This window comes from Alosa sapidissima, chromosome 24 (genome assembly GCF_018492685.1).
Source record: "Alosa sapidissima isolate fAloSap1 chromosome 24, fAloSap1.pri, whole genome shotgun sequence".
NCBI classification, from domain to species: Eukaryota; Metazoa; Chordata; class Actinopteri; order Clupeiformes; family Clupeidae; genus Alosa; species Alosa sapidissima.
This window is the reverse complement of record NC_055980.1, coordinates 27673209-27697708: the sequence shown is the minus strand read 5'-3', so window position 1 is coordinate 27697708 and position 24500 is coordinate 27673209. Positions and strand designations below refer to the sequence as shown.

Sequence of the window (24500 nt, the reverse complement as noted above, 5' to 3'; positions counted from 1 at the left end):
ATCCATTGCAACTGGATTGATGAAAGGTCACTTACACCTGTAGGCTACATTGTATTTGGGAAAAGCAGAAGGTATCAGTATAATGTTATACTTTTATTTATTCATTTATGTATTTAATAAACAAAAGCATCTCTGTCAGTTCCATGCAGTTTTCAACAGCTATCAACAAGAAAGGTCATTTTTGGATGGATGGATTTTTTGTGAATGTTTCTTCTTCTACATAAGATTTTAGTCATCTTTAATTCATGTGATACTTTATTGTCAATGCACAAATTAAGTAACAGTAGTCTGAAACGAAATGCAGTTTTACATCTAACCAGTGGTGCAAATAACTGACTATAATAACTATGTCCATATGGGCCTTCATGAAATGCGTCGCTAGACTGTTCATACACATTTTAACGGGCCAAGTTGAAGAGCTGTTGTCCGTTATTGTTCATGCAAATATAGGCTTATTCATGTTCCCTTGCATTGTGTAACTGAGGTCCATGGCTAGTCTGGCTTTCACCAGACCAAGCTCAATCTTTTAAGAAATCAAAAAATAAATCGCCAGCAGATCAGGCTGGGTTCACATCCAGGGTTTCCCGCAGGAAATGTGTTAGTCAAGGTGGTAGATCGTAGGTCCCGGGGGGTCTGGTGTCGGTTGCCATCCGAGTGGGGGGGTCTTGTATCGGTTGCCGTCGTTGGGGGGGGTGTGGGTGTTGGCGTCTTTTAAGACTGTATATTTAAAGGGAAACTTGGCAGGATTTCCCCCTCTGCTGGAGAAATTGTGCATTATGCTATTTCAAAACTGTGGAAAAAGGTAACGATAAAGCACATGGATTTGTTTACAAGCTAGCAAAACGGTTAGCATAAGTTCGGCAGACAATGTGGATGTTACAAGGTAAGAAACACGATTTAAAACGAGTTTCTTGTTTCTCACTTCTCTTTCCGGGACGGTAGTCTCAATGTTGCAAGGTTGGTTTTCCGCCTGGGGACGCTAGGGGCAGCGGGAAAAGTCACCATTTTCACCGGAACAGGTCATTTAACCATCCAAATGATTTCTAAACGGGTTTATTACGTTGAAATAGTTGCCAAGTTCCCCTTTAACAATTATTTATTAAACACTACATTATAAATAAATAACCAGCTTCTCAAAATAACAGTTAACAAAGAACAAAGTAACAACACCAAACAAACTATACAACAGTATGCAAATATTTCAAAATATTTGTGTAATTTCTGCAATTTTAACAAAGACTATTACAAACTATAGAACAAGTGCAAAAGAAAGTGCAAAACAACAAAATGTGCAAATGTGATCAGTCACTACTTATGGCAGAGCTGACAACTAGCATTGTTACAAGCCATCCTCCTTGGCTTTAAAAAGATCATTTCAAGGGCCCTTTGGTAATTGCACTGTTTTACTATTGGACCATTAATGCTTATCTTCATGCAGGCTGTCAGACTGTTGACCTGCAGCCTGTTCCGAAAGTCTGTCCTGATCTATACACCGAGAGTGAATGAAGTTTAGATCATTTTATAGTTTTGTGTAATATGTATGGAATTTAAATTTTTTAATTTGAATTTGAATCTCTTTTTAATTTAGAGGCCGGAGTGGCCGCTCTGTTCCGCTCCCATCACGAGTCTGAGACATGCCAACTAATAAAACCAAGACCGTTACATTTCAAAGAAATTGGCCATATATCCTAAGTTCGTTGATGGGGATGGAGTTAGCTAAATAATTTAGAAAGCATACGCATAGGCACGGATGGGCCTGGACGGGCCTAGGCCCGTCTATTGTCAGTCTTGCGCGTCCGATTAGACGCGCAAGTCAACACTGTGCTGAGAGCAGGTAGCCTGACGTTGTCATACTCAAATTCTAGTCAGAATATGAGTCTGATACTGCTCCATTGGGACGTAATTATGGGGCGTGCTTCAACCGATACAGGGGAGGAATGCCTCTGCACTCAATTGGATAGACCTAACCAATCAGAGCAACAAAATAGCTTACCGTGAGGTGTAGGAAGAAAACACACAAACCATCCTTCTGCTCCTATATCCCCTCCGTTTTTAAAATAATTCTGTTGAACAGTGATATGCTACAAACATGTTAAACAGCTGGGAAAGGCTGTCGCAAAGCCCTCGAACAGGTGGTCAATCAGAGATTTCAAACGAACGAGGGAACATGTCGCAATGCAACAGCGCTGTTTTCCCTTGATGAAAGTGAAACCACCAGTTTTCGCACATCTCAACTTTGGCCAAAGTTTTCAGAAATAATCGTTTTCAGTGATACAAACTCATTAAATAATATGAATTTTCCATATGGGGTCCTAAAAGCCATGTATCCTTCTAGCCACAGCGTTTTTGTTTCAAACATAAGCCTAATCTAAGCGTGCTCAGATGACGTGATAGACCAAGCGCTGTTGCTCACCTGTCCATCATCGTAAAGCCTGATTTGATTGGTCCGCCTGATTTAGGGCGAGCATACTTGCCCCACAATGGAGCAATGCCAGACCGAACTTCCCGTGGGGCGGGACTAAGTTCGGAATGGCACCCAGGCTAGAGAGCAGGTGGCTGTTTACTCGGCCGCTTCTCCGGTCAAATTCGCGTCAGGTCAATTTAGCTCCCCGGAACTAAGAGCAACGGCAATATATTTCACTCAGAACATTTATTTTAAAAGACTGCAACACTGATTGCAGTCTTTTAAAACAAGCTTGGCAACGTTAACTAAAGGGATCAGTCGGGATTAATTGCCAAAAGAACGAAAATGACAAATCACGCAGTCGGCTAAATATTTTAAACTTGCGCCAAACAGATGAACCCAGCATCGGTGCGTTGCATAAATTAAAACACAAATTGAAGCAACAACTTGATCATTGGACAACCCTACCACTAAACCTTTCCATAGGCCTGCAACGTTTATGACATAAAAAGTGGAATATGAACGCATTTCATCACACCTGACAAACGGAATTGTGGCTGTTCGCGATGTGACTGATTGTTGAGAACGAGGAGCAATATATATGCACCACTCAGCTCCGCTCACTAGCTCTGATTCGGATGCATATCACATATGTAAAGATTATAAAATCTGATTATTTTTCGATTCATGACACGTTTCTTCTTATTTTTGAATGCGTTCTGCGGAGAAGGGCGTTGGTCACGGTTTGGAATGAAAGGGAGAAAACAGGACAAAGTAACATGTTTTTTTTTGACGACGTAGTTAAGGTGGCAGGCTTGTTTTGCCAAGGCGGCCGCCTTGACTGCAAAGTGCTGCGGGAAACTTTGACATCGATTCCCCTCTCACACCCTGCACGCACTTAAAACAAATAGAAACAGGCGTCTCAGTCTTGCGTGTATAGCCATAGGCAAAACTGTATTGGACCGGTGTAACGTTGGTAAATCATCCATTGCACAGAATGATTTTTGTAGCAGGTGCAACAAATAGTATTACGATTATGTGTACAGCCCTGCCTTGGATACATCTCTCAAAGTGCACTCTAAAATATTTGGTTTAGATGTAGATCATCACGGGTGCGTTAATTTTGAAAATAGAGTAGCATATCGAAGTAGCCTAGTGGGTGTTTGGGACTGAACGTTAGCTCAGATGCTTTTTGAGACTTTTTGTGGTCTTAATGCAAGACTTTACAAAGCACTGACAGGGCCACCAAGGACTGTGAGCAAATTAACAGCAGAAAAACCTATTTAGCAAGCAGAAATGTCCCAGCCCGGTGTTTACATGATAGACAGGTTATCTTTCAGGTATATTTTCCATTAGAAAACCATCGCGTTAGGGAACGTTGTGGCTAACTTAGGCCTACTTAGCTTGTTAGTAGGCCAGAATGAGATGACAGTCGAAAGATACAATTACAGTGCTGCTATCAATTTGCTTGGTATAACCGCATTTATAGTTTTCTACAAATGCAATCAAATTGGCCTCCATCACTCAACCAATGCTAACGGTAACATTATTGTACCTAGGTCCTATAGCTATTGATATTATAAGATTAACGTACCTGCAGTAAAAACCAAGCATGTCCGATAAACATTCTCAGATTTATTTCGGCTTCAAGAAGAAATGGGAATTACATTTCATGTGAAAATCGTCCTATCCTTATTAGACGTTCTCTGCGGTAAACTACAGTCCTTGTAGGAAGCGTCCATTGTTTTTCCAACCCACTTTAGATTAACTTCCAACAAAATTACGTCTCGCGGCAACGATGCGCCATCTAGTGGACAAACGACTACGTATCGCCAATACTGGAAATGCAGCCATGATGATGATGATGAATATTTGGTTTTCCTTTAATCCTACTGAATTTGTAATTATGTATCGGCCGTTCTAATTGCCGATACCGATAGTATATGCGTGCCTGTGTGTGTGTGCATGTGTATATGTGTGCACCGCCATCTACAGGCCAATTAGTGAACAGTCACTAAATGCACACATAACTTATTTTTTTTAGACTTTAGACATTAAAGCAGAATGATATTGCATTTTCATTTTTTACTGCGGGGGTGAAAAATCACAAATGAGTGATTATGGGCCAGGTTGATGTGGGCCCTTGAGACCAACATACCATAAAAAAATCTTCATCCTCAGTGCCACGGTTCAGGTAGTTATTTAGGAAAAGCTGCATTTTTTAGGTTTCGGGGGGCCCAGCACGGTGGGGGAGTGGCCCCCGGGGACCAAACAAAATGTTTCAGTAAAAGTCTAGTGGGGCTACATACCCACAAAATTTGATGTGCCCCGTTGTTTCGGTGTCCCGGGTATCGTTGACCAAAAATTCAGGAAGTAGATGACGGAAAAAAAAAAAAATTCTACCAATCCCTTATATGACCGCTTCGCTAGCTACGCTAGCGGCGGTCATAAATAATGATAGGCCTAGTCTTGCACGCTGCACTGTTTGTAACAGTGACTTTAGCATTGCCCATGGTGGGTTAAATGATTGCAAAAGACATGTTGAGGTGAGTTTAACAAGTGTCAATTCATGTGCATTCTTTTAAGTGTCATTTATTTTATAAAATTGGTTTATTCACCGTCTCCCCTAGAGTTAGATAAGTGAGCAAAAACATTTTTTCTCCGTGCATGCATTGTTGTAAAAAAAAAAATCCCTAATTACTTCTTGTGGCCTCCGTCTTCACAACGAGTAGAAATGGCAATGCAGATTAAGACAAGGTGATCGCCCCAATATAGTCCCAAGTCAATACCTGCCTAGAGAACTAGCCTACTACTGAGCACTACTACTTGGCCGCAGAGATTGTCCGTGCTGTAGCGAGTGAGAAAAGTACTGATGTGTTTTTTTAGGCTACTATCTGGATACAAAGGATTCCATTCACTATGCTTAACTAGCGGGGGCGCTACCGGACTACGACAATGCATGCACGGACAAAAAAACTCTAGGGGAGACGGCGAATAACCCCATTTGATAAAACGCTGGCGTGTTCCTTTAACATGTTTCATACACTCTTGCAACACTGCATCTGCATTTCGGTCGTTGCTTTTACCAAAATATATATCGGAACTCCCCCTATTACCGTCGGTCCCGTATTTCCGCCGTCTTGCGTGTATGTGTCACTTAATACAGAGCTGCCAACCCTCAAGCATTTGATTGGTGTAAGAGTGCGTGGAGCCAATCAAATTAATGAATCTCACTCTCAATGTGTGAAAGTTGGCAGCTCTGTTAATATCCATTTCTATACAAACCAAGACAGCGGATTCCTAAAGAAACGCAAGCACCCACACAATAGATGTATCTAAATTAGCTATGTACCAAAAATGACATTTTACCGTGACTCGAAGAGCTGTACAGTGTTGTAGCCTAAAGCTGCGTGTACACATCCGCTTGGAGCTCCAGTGGAATTTTAATTTCATGACGAGAATTCTCGGACTAACCGTTCATGTGCCGTTGAAACGGCATAAATAGGCGACCCATCAGGCCAGCACTAGAACTTTGAGCGTGGTAAACAAAATCGGATATTTCAGGCAGTAAATGCTCCCGTTCAGAACCAAACCAGATTTTGTTCAAATCTAAACACCTATGGCTACTGAAAAATGTAAGGTTCATTTAGCAAATGTTTGAAGTGTTAAAAAACACCGTTGTTTTAGAATTTCCGAACAAAAGTGGTGATAATTGGGGGTGTTGGTATACGCATACTAGTTTTGTATCCACCTGCTGCCTGCAGCTTTCCTTCAAAACTCCAAAGCTGCTTCAATGATTATGTTCCGAGGACACAATGTGTCTACTGTGTATCAACAACACTCAAAAACAGTTATTATGTGATGTGTTAATCACAACATTTCTTCTAACAATTTGACAAACTAGGCTATTCAACTAGCCTGCTTGCTTACGATACTCTGCAGTGTGCACCCGCTTTCTTATTTGGGTTTTGGGTTGCCAGGTTTTATGACAAAAGGGTTGAAATTGAAAGTAAGTCATTGTGTACGCTATGTGTAGGGTGTATATCATACCCAATTTGGCAACCCTTGAAATGTCAGACTAACAGAAAAAATAAATGCATCCATGATTTTAAAATTAAGTTTGATGGTCATGCAAAATTCCTGGAGTTTCCCGGGAGAAATAACAAAATGGGAGGACGCCGGGAGATGACCTTGAAATACGGGGAGTGTTGGCAGGCAAGATTTTAAAGCAACTTTACATAGCCCACATTTAACATTAGTAATACATTTTTGTTTCACAGGTCTGTAATTGAACAAATGGGAACCATCCCCAAGAAGACCAAAGTGGGAGTGTTTGGTCGATCAGGTGACGGGAAGAGCTACCTGATTAACACCATCCTGGGAGAGAGATTGCTGCCCTCTGGAACAGGAAAAGCCTGCACCTCTGTGATTATTCAAGTGGAGGCCAATACACAAGACTCCAACTTCATAGCGGAGATCGAATTCATCTCTCAAGAGGTTCCCACCACAAGCACCTCAGTGACCACTACCGTGTGCTCAGCTTCTCACACAGAGATGGGCTAGGCTGAGCAGTGGACTGTTCATGTGTTGTATAAGCACTGTACACATGTTCATTTAAATAAGTGTTGTACATGTCATATGCTTCTTTGTGATATTGGTGACATTACCACTTACGTTCTCATGAGACACATATCCCAAAAGTGGTGCTGAAGTGATTTGACAAAATCATGTTGAATGTATGTATGAATGTAATTTTAGGTCTCTGAAGGAGAACACAAAGGTGTCCTTCTCTAGCCTCAGTTCAGATAAAGAGTAAAATATAAAGAGGAGGAGCCGATGACTGCACCAACCTTTATAGCCTACTGACATAGCCAGTGATGTCAGGGTATAATAATATGGATGTGTCATTGCCCATGTTTTCATGTTCATATTTGTTATGTTCATATTGACCTGTTTAGGACTGGATGGAAGAGCTGAAACACCTCCATCTCATTCTTCATGAGGACCACACTGAAGGGGATCCCACAGCGCTGGAGAGTGCAAGTGAAAAAATCAGTGCTGTCTATGGAGAAGATGGAACTAAGAAAACCCTAGAGGAACTGGAATCAGACAATACCTTATCAGCACTAATCCCAGAGTTTCTGTCTTCAACAAAGAAAATTGAGTCTCATCAAACAGTGAGTGTCATAGCAGTGAGAAATGTCAACAAGATATTCAGAAAATAATCAATCATAATTCAGAATATACATAAAAATAATATTCCTAAATGTTCTTTATAAGGCATTTTAAAATGATGGTTTGGAGTTATTTCACCCTAGGGTCCTTTGCACCATGACATCGAGCCTAAAACTTTCCAATGCCTCGTTTCACTGTTACTGGTACTGTTAGGGCCTGCACTAAGCTATTCGCCTGATAACGCTAACTCGACCAATGTTCGACCAAGGGAAAAAAGCTTCTTGGGGGTGGGGGTGGCTTGAGGTCATGGTGCAAAGGACACTAGGGTGAAATTACTCTGAACCATCGCTTGAAGTGCAGTGTTTAACATAAATATATGATCAACAGGCCAATAATCTTGCGCAAGTAATCCGTGACTATGTAAGATCAGGCCAGCCAAACTCCTCAGGACGAATCTACTGGCCTCTCGTAAAGTCTGTGACTATCAAGGTGCCTGGCCACAACGACATCCTAAAAAACCTGGTATTGATTGATCTCCCAGGAACTGGAGACATTGATATGAGCAGACGAGAGATGTGGAAAAAGGTGACGCATATCACACAATAAATCATGTGATAGAATAAAACATGCCAGTGCTGTTCTTGGTTTAATTTGTGTTTTGCAATTGCTAAGATACAAAAACATATACAAATAACATCATAAATGTAATATGACATTTGAAAATGTTACTTATATTGATGTACTTACAGTGCCTGAGAGGGTGTTCCACTGTGTGGATCATTAGTGACATCAATCGAGCTGTTTCTGATCAGAGTGCTTGGGAGATTCTCACTGCCAGCACTGAAGACTTGATACATGGTGGTGAATGCAACAACATCGCCTACATCTGCACAAAGACCGATGCTTCCATAGACCCAGAAGAATACATGAGGTGAAAAAAAAATCTAACTTTGTTGTAGTGAAGTGTATGTAATATATGTCCGACTCTACATAACTGTGTAGTTACTGAAATTACAGCATGGTGTTTGGCAATGCACTGTATCAACACTAACAAAACGGTACGTTTGTCGTGCTGAGGGGCTACTCCCCTGCTACCCCAGGTATAACTATAATTTCATGCAGACCCACAGCAAGATTAGGTGACTAGACACAGCATTCATTGGCACATCACAGGTTAAAGCACATAAAATCCACATCAATTCATCAAGCCAACAACATCACAGTGATTTCATTCCACACCAGAGGGGGCAGGGAAGGCAATTAACCAAAGGTCAGCAGGTGGCAACAGACTGCTCCTGATGTCCCCAGCCCAACTCATATAACAGTCCTGCACAAGGGTGACCAGTAAATAAAAAGTCCACATAAAGCGCAAAAAGATGGCACCAACCCACTCTCAAATGGCCTATTAGCGTCCGAAGTCCGCGGGATGCAGACCAGTGACGTCACGTTCTTGCGTAGCTAGAGTCGCGCAGTCCAGAGCACCGTGAACGTGCCTTTGCAGTTGCAGCAGCATAGTGGCTCAAAGCTCCGCCTCCAGCTACAGGGGAATCACAACAGAACAACTCAGTGCGCAGCTATACTAAGCAAATCATTTAGACGGTGGCACGGCAGGGGATTAACAGATTGGAACCATAACTTCCCTTCAAGACGAATTGAGAGCGTAGCAAGAGAAATCATCCATCGTAAATCTTCACACTCCACTTCACACTCCACTCCACTGGTTGTGATCCTTGTCAGATGCCGGTGTCCCAGTCAGCGTTGCGCCTCCTGTCAACACACAAAAATCAGGGCACGATCCGCCACTCCAAGAGCGGCTATAGTATTAGTAGAGCGGCTACAGGAAAAATCGTGCAAATTATGATACAAGCGTGGAATTCGGCAGGTATGTGCTCAAGAGCAATACAATGAAATCTACCTGATTGGCCACTTGAAATGGCGGCCATTTTCCAAGATGGCCACCAAAAAAGACCCCAGAAATTGATTTATTGCTCAGAATTGACCAAAGATCTTATGATACAAGCATGAAATTAGGCATGTATGTGCTCAAGACCAATACAATAAAATTATTAGTATATTAGTGTCATTGTATTATTAGCATGTCATAACCATTTTATTTGTTTGGGGGGGGGTGGGGGGTGGCATTACGCAACGCCCTCCATTGACATTAAGAACTGGCATTATTAGCATGTTATCACCATGCTATTTGTGTGTCATAAGTGGCTTATTTGTCATTGTGGAACATTTTTAATATCTGTATCACTTCATCATCTATGGAAACATATTTAAGGAGAGTGAACAATTATTTACACCACATTTGCTATTTGCACATTTGAAATTTGCAAATTTCTTGGGTCTTTTTGGACGCCATCTTGGTAAATGGCCAGCATTTCAAGTAGCAAATCAAGTGGATTTGATTGTATTGGTCTTGATCACATCCATGCCAAATTTCATGCGTCCATCATAATTTGCTTTGACAATTCTGTGCAATAAATCAATTTCTAGGGTCTTTTTTGGCAGCCACCTTGGAAAATGGCCACCATTTCAAGTGGCCAATCAGGTAGATTTCATTGTATTGCTCTTGAGCACATACATGTTGAGTTTCGTGCTTGTATCATAATTTGCTAGGTCAATTCTATGCAATAAATCAATTTCTGGGGTCTTTTTTGGCGGCCATCTTGGAAAATGGCCGCCATTTCAAGTGGCCAATCAGGTAGATTTCATTGTATTGCTCTTGAGCACATACCTACCAAGTTTCATGCTTGTATCATAATTTGCACGATTCTTGCCAAATTGGCCTTGTAGCCGCTCTACTATATTAACATGCGGCTGGCTAGACAGTTCAGACGTTCCTTAATCAAACACTTAGCTTGCGTTGTATCGATCACTCTCATTACATTACATTACATTACATTTGGCTGACGCTTTTTAACCAAAGCGACTAACAACATGGTAAACAGTAAGTTTTAGAACAGTTCTCACAATTTTAGGACAGTTTAAAAAAACATTAGAGTACAGTAAGAATAAGTGCGTCGGTGAGTGCTGTTTTTAACAGTTACTTGTCAGTTTAAAACGGCTGGTGAGTGCTAGGATCAGTAAGACTTGTTGTAAGTGTTGCTATGAGAGTAGATGTTCTCTAAAGAGCTGGGTCTTCAGGAGTTTTTTGAAAGTGGAAAAGGATGTCCCTGCACTTGTAGGAACTGGCAGTGTGTTCCACCAACGAGGAACAACAGATGAGAAAAGTTTGGATTGGCTTGAGCGTACCGGTGGTAGAGCTAGACGTCGTTCGTCAGAGGAGCGCAGCGGTCTGGAGGTAGTGTAAGTCTGTATGAGGGCATTCAAGTAGGTGGGAGCAGAACCGGAGACTACTTTGTAGGCAAGCGTTAGAGACTTGAATTTGATGCGGGCCACCATAGGTAGCCAGTGTAGCTGGATGAGCAGCGGGGTAACATGTGCCCTTTTGGGTTGGTTGTAGACCAGGCGCGCCGCCGAGTTCTGGATCATCTGAAGTGGTTTCACTGCGCAGGCTGGGAGACCTCTCCACTGCTGCCCCCGGCTCCTTCCGTATCGTGGCTTCTCCCTCCAATGGAACTCTTGTGTCTTCCCCCACCTCTCCCTCATCAATCTGTCAGCCGCCTTTTTTATAAAGAGGAACACCCTTCCCCCATCCTGTGTTTCCTCTGGCATCAATTAGTTCATTAAAGTCAATTGCCATCAGTCAATCAGATGCAAGTCTCTCCTCCCAGCCACCATAGAGACTCGTCATGAATTCCATCTAAAGTCCAAACACACAGCCTATACAGAACCCCCACCCCCCCATGATTGAATTATTGTCTCTAAGTGAGGGCACTGGCATAAACATCAATGTATACATATAAAACCATACACACACACATACATATACGAATATACAGGACACTTGGTGGTAACCATTTTTGGTGGAGCCAGACTAATATTGGATACGCTTGACAGCACAGTTACTGAAATAACAGTATGGTATAGAACAGATAACAAAATGGTAAATTTACATTAGTAAATTGATTGATAACCACTTGTGTTCTGTGGTGTCCTGACCACCAGATATAATTGCATGAGGAGTTAGTTTTACATAACAATACATTATTGAACCCCCTCATCTCTTCATTCAGTGACAACGATTTGACAGATGAAGACCTGGGAATTACAGGAACACAGGTATACATGTGCATCTGACTTAAAAGTGTTTGACATAGACCGCAACAGTCCCGCCCATTCCGGAAGTAAGAATTCAATACAATTTCTCCATTGACAACTGGAGTATAAGCCATGAAATCGTAACTGTCCATGGTAGACTTAAAACCATTTACGACATGACCAAGTGATTGTACATGCTCATATAGACAGCAAAAGTTAATGGGGCATCAACCTTGTTTTGAGAAAAAAATGTTTTATTCACAATTTAACAGAAAAGTACTACCCAAAATCCTAACGTGTAATATAAAAGCCATTGAAAGCAGAGCCTTTGATTGATAGAGATCGCCATTGCCATGGCAACATTTATGGACATTGTCAGGCACTGTTCCCGCACATGTCGTCTCGTTACTCACTGGAATCAAGATGGATACCAGGGGTGTGTTTCCTAAAAGCATAGTTGCTAATCTGTTAGCAACTTAGTTGGTTGGCAATGGGAAGTTGCATTGCAACCAACAAAGCTAACTTAGTTAGCAACTATGCTTTTGGGAAACGCGCCCCAGGCTGTCAGAAATGATTTGTGGCCGTCTGATAAAAAAAAAAAAATCTCATCTTGAAAGTTCCATTTACTCAATGGAAACGGTAGGATGTCAGTCATCTTCTTGTGTGAGATTAAAGGCACTGTAAGCGATGCCACGCATTATTTAGGCTAAAACATTTTATGTCACTTACTGCAAATATCACCTAACCAACCACTGTCCTGAATACACTGTAAAAAAAACACGATCTCTGTGGACAGCCCAGGCTCCAAAAACGGCAACAAAAACAACCTGGGCAAACCTAGCCCATAAAAACATAACAAACTGTTCCAGCAAATCACAGAACAGATGCGCGTTTAGGAGAGCTTCAATTGCACGGGAGCAGCACGGGAGTGAGGGGGAGGAAGTAGCGAGCTAGCTCTCTGTTTTGTTTGAAAGTCAACAGAAGTGACGTTACCCAGCATTGCTTAGAGCACCTTTAAGATAGAAGCATGTTAACCTATCTTTAGGCTGCAAATGTTCGAAAAGGCTCATGGGATGAGTAGTTTAAAAGGGCTCATGGGATGAATAGTTCCTTCACTCGGAAATTAAAATAGGGATACAGTCTTGAATCTTTGCCTTTTTTTAGTTTTTCTGTTCGTTTTTTTGCTCGAAATGATACATGTATGTTCTAGGAGTATGAGTCATGTCATAGCTGGTTAGCCTAAGGCATGATCTAAAACTCTTTACATACAGATTTTTACAGACGTAGATTGGAGAAATAAATGGGAAACTTACTTCTGGAAACTACATGTAAGCTCTCTCCGAGGAGGGGCGGGGTTATTGTGCTCTATACTTGCCGGTTGGCTACATCACAGCTTACATATTTGATATCCTTACCAACAGAGAGCAGACCATGAGAAGATGAAGACTCGTGGATGCATATTGCATAGAAATGAACTGTCTAAGAAAGGAATAAGACATGCTTTTTTGAAACATAAAGAGATACAGGTATTCATTTCTTTATTGTATTTCTATTTGTCTTTCTTTAATTAAATTGTTACATTAACTTGTATCACTTTTTCTGTCTCAGGATTATTTCAGCGATGAGAACTTTGAGGTTTTTACTGTCAGTTCGAAAGAATTTCGGAAGGAAAACTTTCTATCTGAAAAGCACACAGGTACGTTAAAGGAGAAGTTTGGTGGCTCAAAGTAGCTCCACACTTTATTGGTAGACTTCCGAGGGCCCTGACATTTAAAACGAGACATTGAGAACTTTGAAAAAGCACTGGTAGTTTATTTACACGACAATTAGTACCTTCACAAAGTTTTCCTTGAAATCTCGCATCACGGGAAGTTGATTGATGAGAAAGAGCGAAACTACAGTCAGGCTATGACGCGGGAGCTGAAAGTGGCAGATTGCGATTGTCATGTCATGAATGCATTCATGGGAGGATCCAGGGGAAAGTGGGAGTTTAGCGTAAAAAGATGGGAGGGGAAGAGTAAAGTACAGTAGTTATGTATTCCGCGGTATGTACAAAGACTGCTCCTGAAAGCGCACGTCTATTCTGCGCCTAAATACTTCTGCCTTGTAAAAGCAGGTGTTAATCCAAATTACAGTTCAATGCGTCAATAAGAGAACCTTTCAAAGACAACAGAATCGCTATTTAGAGCACCAGTTTTTGTGGTGAAAGTATTTGTACTACCAAAAGCAACCTTAACTTTCGAATGTCTTACTTTCACTTTCACGTCATTCACTTAAAATTTACTACTTGCTAGATTTGACCAATCTTCCATAGCCTACGTGCACAAGTACTGTAGTTTGAGTAGAACTACTGATCTTCATTATCTCCCTGCTTGTTTACATCTTATCATGTATGGTATTATTTCATGATCGTTAAACGTTTGATTCTTTTTAATGTTAACTTCATTCAACTGCGCTTGTATGTAGGCGCTGCCATTCAGTTGTGGACGTTCGTAAATTGCGTTTATGGGCGGAGAAAGGAGCAGTTTACACTAAGGATTGAACGATTGATAAATACGACGGAAACTTGGGTCTGACAGCGTTCGCAATCTGCGGTGTGTCCATGACGCTGATAACGTTATGTTCGCAAATGTACGTACATCTGGCCCTCGGTATCATGTTTCAACACAGTTTAGGTCAATATCACACCGAACTTATCCTTTAAGAAGTGATTTCTACAAGTCACACATCTGTACATGAAATACCTTGCTACTAAAACTTCCACAGTCCTGTTGTATGTTCTTTAGAAATCACACCCAAAACAGGACTTTATTTGTAGCCCCTCTACATTTGTTTTCTTTAGAAGTCCCAGATCTAATAGAACAACTAAGGAAACTCAATGCCAACTTCCCTGAAAAGAGAGAAGAGGACTATATTAAGGAAGCTCTGGGGGTTCTGTCCTTGATCCAGGGCTCAAACTGTGACAGCCACACCAATGTTGAATTTGTAAGTTGATATTAGTTTTGCAGCAGTGTGTCTTGGATTATAAACAGGATAGCTTATATGTGTATCTGTTGTTTTCAGTCTAAGATGAAAGACAAGGCATGTTCAAGAGTGAAGAAGCAACTGGAAGACCAGCTGGATAAGTTGAATCATTCACTGAAGGACAAGTACAAATATCTGGATCGCCTTCTCTCTCAGGGGGCAAAGGAGGCTGAGCAGAAGTGTCTCCAAATAGCTGAGAGTGAAGTGATAAATCCAGTATGTTAATTAGCCATTAAGTGTACAACAGCAACTTAGTATCAGAACATATACCAATGACATGAAGGCTGATCATCATGCTACTATAGACTTCATGGTTCTGATATACTGACGTAAGTACCAGCTAGCAGGGTGACTGAATATCCATTCACTGACTGTCTGATTTCAGCACATTGAAACAGCCCGGGGGTACCATCGCACCTTGAGAGCTTTGTGTCACAAAGGAGGAGTGACAAAGTCAAAGTCCACTAAGAAAATCACAGATCTGAATGGACGGCTGATTTCACCAATGCATAATCTGGTGAACAAGGCATTTGATGATCTGTTTGAGTAAGTTTTGTTTTACCTAAAGCTTTGATTGAAATTATATGCACACGGCACTGTTGATGGGTGGTTCTGTCTCCAGGAGGAGAAGCTCAAGAAAATGTAAGTCTGTTGCAGGAATACTTCAGGACTTCAACTTCACTAGCGGAATTACTAATGACTTCAGACCTCCTCTAACTCTGATTTTGAATTTTCTTGAGACTCAGGTGAGTCCAAATGTCCAACACAAACCCTAGAACTCTCACTCCAACGTATGGACTTAAAAATAGCATCAGAGTAGAACTCAAGTGTGTGTCAAGCATATACAGATTTGTTTCTGAAGGTATTTACTTCCACCATTTAGCAAAACAAGCTAAAGACAACACTAGAAGAAGACATCAAACAGAGGAAAAAGGAAATCTACAACTGCCTCAAAGACACCATAGAATTAGATATGCGCCCAGTGTACAAAAGTAAGTTGAATCATATTAACCCTTAAAGGAGTAACGTCACACCGGTGTGACGGGAATGTTGGGAAATGAACGTTCTAAAGAATATCTGGGTTCATTGAATTCAACATAGAATTTTAGAACCTTCAATTGTTGCGGAACTGAGAATGTTCAAAAACCTACACCTTTAAAGGTGCAGTCAGGGATTGTGCAGAGAGGTAGCTCACCCCAACTTTCACTATTCCCAGAGAAATTCCAGACAGGGTTTTCAGTTTTTGGTTGGGGTACAGGCTGCCCCCACTTTGCTTGTTTCCAGTTTTCGGAGCCTGGACTGCCTACAGAGACCGGGTTTGTTTTTATAGTGTCACTGAAATCCTTAACTGTGCCTTTAAGACAGGATGCAAGAATGTGATAACCTGACTCTCATCAGATGAATTTCGTTCCGCCTAGCTCCACTCATCCATCTGGGATCAATCCATTGGAGTGGTGCTTCAGAAGGCTGGGCCTAATCAAAAAATGCTTGCATATGATTGGATAAGCCACTTGTCTGTCATCTATTGACGTGCTACTTCAACCACTCACATCGAAGCCAACCTGTGACGCTGAGAACAGTCTCACAGTCGCTTCTACGCTACGTCACATCTATGAAACTCCCGCCCTGCGTCCTGATTGGCTCTACCATAAAATCGGTTGCAGAAATCACTCCAGGTCCCACATGGATGTGAGTGAAGCTAAGCGGAGCTAAGCAGAACGAAATTCATCTGGCGAAAGTCAGGTTAAGAATGTGATGCATGAAGCAAAATACTAACCTTCATGAGAACAATCTTATGAAAATTCAGCTTTTTGGTCATGTCTGTGTAATACATTTCCACCTTCAGAGGGGGAATCTGAAACTGGAACAGGAGCCTTTAAAAGAATGCAGGAGGTCCTGAGAAAAGGCATTGAGGAGAACAAGACCTCCATGTTCGACCAAGCCGCTATGAAGTCACTGAAAAATTTTGATGGCATGATGGTAAGTCTTAGAGGTGAACCCCAACATGTTGGGACTTAAGGCCTCGGCCGGGCTTTGTGAGTTTTGCAAGTAGTGTGGGGGGGTGGGGTTCAACATTGAGGTATTCATCTTGCAGGTAGCAAGGTACAACGCTATCATATTGGGGCAGAACTTAACCTCAAAGTAGATCACTTTTTGAACTACTGAAGAGACTCAATATGCCATTACAAGTGCTGTGCAGTGAGGGCCTTACAGAGAAACCACTTTGCATTTAACTCAGTGATTGTAAAGAAAAGTATGAATGGTATAGAGACTTTGCAGGAAGTGACCAGAGAAAACGGAGGTAAATGACTGACTGCAAGTGACGAATGCGAATCTCGTGTTGTTGATGGAAGGAGGACTGTGCACGTGAGCGTTCAGAAAGGGAGGGGTGTCGTCAAGTCTTTAATTCAAAATAGCGTCGCCCGGAAAACAATCGGAAAAGTTACTCCAGGTAATGAGTGTAGTATAAACTGTCTCGTTGCCTCTGGAGATGCCCTGGTGCTAGCGCTAATAGCGCTATCGAGGAATCGGTAAAAACTGGCTAAGTTTGGAATGCTTCGGGTCTGGATAGGGTTACCCCTCGTCCATGACTTTAGCTTGGTCATACTTAACATATCTAAAACCCATTGAACACCGGATTTCCCCTTTAATGTACAATTACTGAGTTAAACAAACATAGTTGTTTCTCCACTTGTGATGACATATTGAGCCTTCTCAGTGACACAGAAAGTGACACTTTGATGTTAGCTTCTGCCCCATTAGTAGCTTTGTAAGTGCCTACCTATTTTGGCAACTAGCGTGCCAGCTATGTCAATGTTGCACTGATTTTGTATTATTTTTCTCCTCTAACGGCAGTACCCAAAGACCTGTAATAACTGGGCTGTAGGTTGAAACGTGCCGGAGTTGCCCTCTAAGCGTTTACATTTGTTCCTTTAGCAGCTTCAGCATCTGCAGCACAGCCAACTCAGAGTGCACTTATCACAGTCATTAATATCTTACTGTTTTGATGTTAACTGCTAGTGTTTTCTGCGATCATTTTTGAATCATTGATTTATTTTGAATCATTTTGTCATTGCTTCAGTCAACAAAATAACATCCTCTTCATGCTTCTATATCCCCTAAGGCTCATATTGACAAAACACTAAGGAAATTAGCAGACACTGCTGAAGATGCACTCAGCCCAAAGCACAGTGTGCCTCTCCCTGGTGAGTAGAAATATCCAACCAACAGCAGCATTTTACATATAGCTCTGGAAAAAATGAAATGCACCCTTAACAAGATTTGCTCTTGGGGGACCCCCTCTGGTTGAGAAGTGCAATAATAAACAAACTTAATGTGCTTCTTCTGTAACAAAGTATGAACATAACTCTGATATAATATAGAGGGAATGCATCGACAGCATTCTGTAGAAAAAGTTTTCCGAATTCCTATAGCATAGCAGTTTCCTACCCGAAACGGCTAGGTCGGTAATCACCTACAGAGGGCCGCACAGACAATGGCAGAAGTGCCGTTCGTCATGTTATGAGGTTATGTGCCATCAAAATGATTTTGGAAAGGTTATTTTAAAGTGCACTTTAGATCAATTTACGGATGATTGGGAGTACACACGTTGAGTTGACATCAAAATCATGTCATTCGGATGTGTTTTGAGAAAGTTCGATTTTACCGTTTTTAGTCAAAACTCGTTAGCCTGGAAGTGACCAGGGCAAATCATTTCGCCTACAAAACGCTATTTTTATACCTCTTCTACAGTTCCAAACAACATTACACTTACGTGGTAGTGAGTAGAGGGTCCCTAAAGCCAAACCGAAGTATCCCGAGGTCTTTATGTGGTCGGATAGAGAGTCCAGAATGAATTTCATCAAGCCAGTACCTTTCCGGAAATGTTGCTACTGCAGCTGGCGTCTTTAGGGGAAAGCCCGTAGGAGTCGATTGCCGAGTGTGGATTAACACGCTCTGGAAATTCACAATTTCGTCGCCGTTTTTAAAAAAAAAAAAAAAACATAGTCCAGTCCATACAACTTCATTTCAATTTCGAAAGAAATACTGGACTATATTTTTTTTTTTTTAAAAACGGCAACGAAATTGTGAATTTCCAGAGCGTGTTACTCTCGAACTTTCTCAAAACACATCCGAATGACATGATTTTGATGTCAACTCAACGTGTGTACTCCCAATCATCCGTAAATTGATCTAAAGTGCATTTTACTCCGGATAATTCCTTTAAAGGAGAAGTTCAGTGTGATATTGACCTAGTATGTTGAAACATGATACCGAGTGTGAAATTTTGTCCCATAGCTCATCTCGGCTTGTCCCCTGCGCTCCGAAATATGGCGCTAGTTAGCCGATGCTACCAACAGGTTTTCAATGGGGTTGCGACGGACATCGGGCTAGCCATGCAAATAAATCAGTTTTACACCATTTACGAGGGTCAAAGTAGCTCCACACTTCATTGGTAGACTTCCGAGGGCCCTGACACATAAAGCGAGACATTGAGAACTGCACTGGTAGTTTATTTACAAGACGATTTATACGAGTACCTTCAGGAAGTTTACCGTTTGCCGAATGAACAGGTATGATAAGGGATCAGATTCCAAAAATAATTCTGTGGATTCCAGTTGCTGCTACGGAACGTTTTTTGAATCATGTTTAAAACTCGCGCAGAGAAAAATCAAAGTCTACTAAGTGGACACTGAGTATGATTTGATTTGGCAGATATATCAGCTCACGATAGGAGAGAGATTAAGCACATGTATCAAATCTGATAGTCGTTCATTCACTATTTCCATTCATCATGCCTTCTACGAGTAATCGTTGGTACTTATCTCATGCCTGCGACGGTGATAGCTGTATCCTCCTCCATCATATCACCAAGAATCAGCTATATATATATATATCTTGGTGATATGTCTTATAAATAATAATCAATAAACTAGCCTAACTAAACCATTTTCAATGGGCATATCCCATCATGTTATTATTCAAAGCACCAGCAAAAGAAGGCTAAACTGCTTCAACCATATGTACAGTATAAGGTAAGTTCTGGGAATGTTCCTTAATGGATAAAAAATGTATCCTTAATATAACCATCAGGGAACGTTCCCTAAAAAGTTCCCTGACAGTTGCACAAAAACAGCAGTAAGGGGACGTTCTGGGAACGTTCTCGGATTACACAACACAATACCTTTAGGGAACGTTCCCAGAATGTCTTTTAAAGGTTTCTTTTTTGTGACCTTCAGGGAACCTTTAGGGAACATTGCGTGTTAGCTGGGTAGAGTGTATAAAGTCCTTGTTTTTTGTAAAGTAAATGTTAATTGGTTTTCACCTTTATTTTGCAGATATCACTGAGGAGGTGAACAGAATGAAAAAGCTTCGCACTTCAAGGCGTGGACGTATTTAAGACATTACGTTTCCGATGACAAATACTCATATATAGTTCATCTTATCTGTGTTATGTGTTGTCAAGAACTGTGCATCGGGAAAGAAATTAATCTAGTGAATCTTGAGGCTTGATTCGGGAAACCTGTTAATCCAGACTAACATTGAGATATTTTAATGGTTTTTTTTTTGTGCTTTAATGCTTTAACATCTTTTTGACATGATTATCTTCAAGTAGAACACTTCTAAGGGTTTCATTGTTATATTTAAAAAGTGCTTCATATACTGTATATTAATTTAGATATATCTTACGACTTATTTTCTGTAATCAATAATAACACAGTAACACATTCATCTTCTCCCAACAGAAAGAAATCCACCATAAATGCAGACGTAACATAAATACTAAAGTAAACGCAAAATATAATGTAATGCATACATTTTCAAAGTCACAAATGTCTCCTTAAGTAAGAGGCAAATGCTAAAGTAAGACACTAACACTACAAATTACACAACAGGGACAAATTGATTCTACTGCAAAAAACATGAACATGAATGCTATTGTAACTCTGGGGTAGTAGTGTGCTAGTAGGTCTAACACCTAGGCTCTACTGTAGCGATTAGATGCTAATACAGTATAATGTATGAATGCTACTGTGACGATTAGATGCTAATGTATTGTATGAATGCTACCAAAACTAGATGTACCACATAGCGGTACAAAATATGACCGCCGCTCAGTCCTGTACATCCGTTCCACGAAAATAAATCACACTAATCAATTTGTCTCCATCTTTTACTCCATCCCCCACTCTTGACACTTTTGTGTATGCTTGTTTGGCATGCCTGTGTGTGTGTGTGCGGGCCGCACAGAAAGTAGCCTACTGGCACTGCAAAGGTGAATAGATTTGTAGCACTGGCCAAAACATTTGTAGCATTGTTATAAAACCTTTAAAATCTCTAAACAATCACAAGTAGGGCAATTCATCACAGTTCATCCATTGCAACTAGACTGATGAAAGGTACACCTGTAGGCTACAATGTATTTGGGAAAAGCAGAAGGTATCAGCATAATGTTTTATTTTTATTTATTTATTTATTAATAAACAAAACAATCCCTGTCAGTTTCCATGCCATTTTCAACAGCTATCAAGAAGAGAGGTCATGCCATGGATTTTTTGTGAATGTTTCTTTTTCTACATATGAAACATTTTAGTCATCTTTAGTTCATATGATATTCAACTTTATTGTCAATGCACAAATTAAATACCAGTAGTCTAAAACGAAATGCAGTTTTACATCTAACCAGTAGTGCAAATAACTGACATGTCCAAAAGGGCCTTCATGAAATGCGTCGCTAGACTGTTCATACACATTTTAACGGGCCAAGTTGAAGAGCTGTTGTCCGTTATTGTTCGTGCAAGTAGGCTGATTCATGTTCCCTTGCATTTTTGGAACTGTGAGGTCCATGGTTAGTCTGGCTTTCACCAGACCAAGCTCAATCTTTTAAGAAATAGAAAAAGAAGTCACCGGCAGATCAGGATGGGTTCACCCAGCCTAATCCATGGTAGGCGCCCGATATTGTTTCATTTTGCGATTGAGATATCCACGCTCTGGCGTCCCCTCTGCGATGTGTTTGCCCCCCAGTTTCAGAGCTATTCTAAATGCAAAAATGCAGAGAGGGAGTTATGACAAAACTGTGACTGTTAACAAACTAGATCATAGAAAGCTGTTAGCTTTCCTAAGCTACATAAGGTATAAGATAGGCCTATTACACAACATAAATTGTCACTAGGCTATGCTGGCGACCCAGATAAAATCTCCTTTGGCAACCAATGGCTTACAGTATCAAGCGGACTTAAGCTGCCACCTCGTGGCGAAAAGTTGTAATACATTTCACGCAGCTGCATGAATCACGGAAAGCGCTAATGAAGTGGCCACTTCTAAATGGGACTCACTGCATGGTTCAAATTACGGGGGGTATTGGGGGGGGTCCGACCCCCCTAGATGAGACTTGGACCCTCCCAAAAGGGATGAAAATAATAGTTTGGGGGGTACTGAAAAAATTTAATAAAATGTAATGTTATCCAATATTGCATGTAATTAAATGTATTACCATCACATATCAACAATTCAGGATATAATCTAATGAAATACGATTTCCAAACCCTCACCCCCATTGGGCTGTACCATTTCTCTGGTACGTTAAGACTGTGTTCTTTGCTATAATACTGACGAATTAAAACAAATGCACAGTGTAGGCTGCAAAAGCCTGATATACGAATGGGTTAACAAGCGGTGGCCAACTGGCCATACATTTGTCAAATATTTCACTGCCTTTGTAACATAGTGATAGCCAACCTTAGAAAAACATTGATTAGCAAGATCGCTATGGTTTAGGTCTCCCTTCCACTCAGTGGCCACGACCATCGCTGCTGCTTAGCTTAAAAATCAGGCCTACAATCACACGCCATAGGCTTCAAGAAGAAATGGGAATTACATTTCATGTGAAAATCATCCTACCCTTATTAGATGTTCTCTGCTGTAAACTACAGTGTTGTCCTTGCTGCTGCGCCATCTGGTGGACAAACTACGTAACACCAATACTGGAAATGCAGCCTAAATGATGATGAATATTCGGTTTTCCTTTAATCCTACTGAATTTGTAATTATGTATCGGCCATTCTAATTGCCGATACCGATAGTGTGTGTGTGTGTGTGTGTGTGTGTGTGTGTGTGTGTGTTGCGTGGGTCAACACGTTACCTGCGGATTTACCCGCGGGTCGGGCGGGTGCGGGTGGGTGCGGGTAAGCTTGAAGCACTTTTTCTCACAAAGTTCTCACTTAGTTATTAATAATGTAGGCTACAGAACATTAAGTGCAACAAACCTTCTTGCAATCTCTCTTAACTGCATAAAACAGGTTAAGATATGATTAGTCTACAAGACCTTCCATCTTCTCTTCCCCTCTCCCTCTCACAGGCACGTGACGTGTGCTGCAACCTGCATTCCTGCAACAAGCGCATCAAGTGAGCGCTGTCATCTCAGCTGGTCAGGTGCTGGATTCCATTCTCTTTTTACACAGTGCAGCCAAACGGCTAACCTAAATCAAACAGGATCGTCTATACAGATGCATTTTTGTTAAGTTCATGGATGCATGTTATAGGCCTAGGCCTAATGATAATTTCAACTTTCTTTCATTAGACAGATGCAGTTTTGTTAAGTTCGTGGATGCATGCTATAATGATAATTTTCAACTTTCTTTAATTAGACAGATTTCTGGTTCAGTTCATAAAAATGTAAAGTTTAGGAAACAGACAGATATCAAGGGTTTAAACCGATTGAACACATCCGTGTCAATGTGTGTGTGTTTACGCACGCGCCCGCAGAGAGAGAGAGAGAGAGAGAGAGAGAGTTCATGTTACGCTATATGATGTAGCCTATTACTTGTGTTTTACCTTTAAATACATCCATAAAGAATTAAGGATCTTTCAGTCTTTTTGGTCATGGTTTATTTATTCATTTTCAAAGCATGAATGCAAAAATTGTACATCACAAATATTCATTCGACAATCAAGGAGCAGACAAACAACCCGCCCACCCCCTCCCCACGCACCCACCCAGTCCCCCTCCCTTGACACTACAGGCATACACATACAAATACATCACAGACACACAGATCATAAGCACAGTAAAGATAAACCTAAAAACACACAAAAACAAAAACAAAATAAATAAAATAAAATAAAAATAATAAATTAAAACCATGGTGGACAGATCATTGGTGGTTGGCTGCATAACAACAACAGTATGGTGTGCTTGTGCTAATATGGGGGTCAAGGGCCCTAAAGTGAAGGTTTGGAAGTTGGAAGTTCACAACTCTCCTATTATTGGGACATAGATATGTCCTATAAGCACTAGGCATGTAGAAGGAGGATAGAAAGTCAGGTCATGGGAGTGTTTGTAAGTCTGTAAAATATTGTATGAAAGGACGCCAGTGCTCAAAAAATCTACTTGTGTCCCCCCGCAGAGTAAATTTGACTTTCTCTAATTTTAAAAAAAAACATGATGTCTGTCAACCAGACAGAGGCAAGAGGGGGCTGTAGTGATTTCCAATTAAGTAGAATTCTAGGGTGGCAAATGCCACAACGTTTGCCTGGGTCTTGCTGAGGACGTGTGGGGTGGGTGAAACACCAAATATGGCTACAAGTGGACATGGTTCCAAAGTGATTCCTAAAATTTCTGATAGGATTTTAAATATAGAGTTCCAGTAATGCTCAAGTTTGGGGCATGATGCAAACATATGAGTCAAGTGGCAGGGGGTACCTCTACACCTAACACAGATGTCCT

At 41.1% G+C, this 24500-nt stretch overlaps 1 protein-coding gene across 4 annotated transcripts in view; it reads left to right on the top strand.

Moving 5' to 3' along the window:
- The window catches only part of LOC121700225 (nuclear GTPase SLIP-GC-like), a 57921-nt gene extending 37002 nt beyond the window's left edge, over positions 1 to 20919 (top strand). For all 4 annotated transcript variants that reach the window (XM_042083056.1, XM_042083057.1, XM_042083055.1 and 1 more), the window contains 15 exons: positions 6685 to 6901; positions 7363 to 7581; positions 7967 to 8164; positions 8329 to 8510; positions 11725 to 11770; positions 13171 to 13275; positions 13358 to 13445; positions 14592 to 14734; positions 14813 to 14989; positions 15159 to 15319; positions 15396 to 15519; positions 15657 to 15765; positions 16620 to 16753; positions 17898 to 17979; positions 20113 to 20919. In XM_042083056.1, coding sequence (XP_041938990.1) covers positions 6685 to 6901; positions 7363 to 7581; positions 7967 to 8164; positions 8329 to 8510; positions 11725 to 11770; positions 13171 to 13275; positions 13358 to 13445; positions 14592 to 14734; positions 14813 to 14989; positions 15159 to 15319; positions 15396 to 15519; positions 15657 to 15765; positions 16620 to 16753; positions 17898 to 17979; positions 20113 to 20174 — 2047 coding nt within the window. In that variant the 3' untranslated portion in view covers positions 20175 to 20919. The remainder of the gene's footprint in view (positions 1 to 6684; positions 6902 to 7362; positions 7582 to 7966; positions 8165 to 8328; positions 8511 to 11724; positions 11771 to 13170; positions 13276 to 13357; positions 13446 to 14591; positions 14735 to 14812; positions 14990 to 15158; positions 15320 to 15395; positions 15520 to 15656; positions 15766 to 16619; positions 16754 to 17897; positions 17980 to 20112) is intronic.
- Positions 20920 to 24500: the final 3581 nt, after the last annotated feature.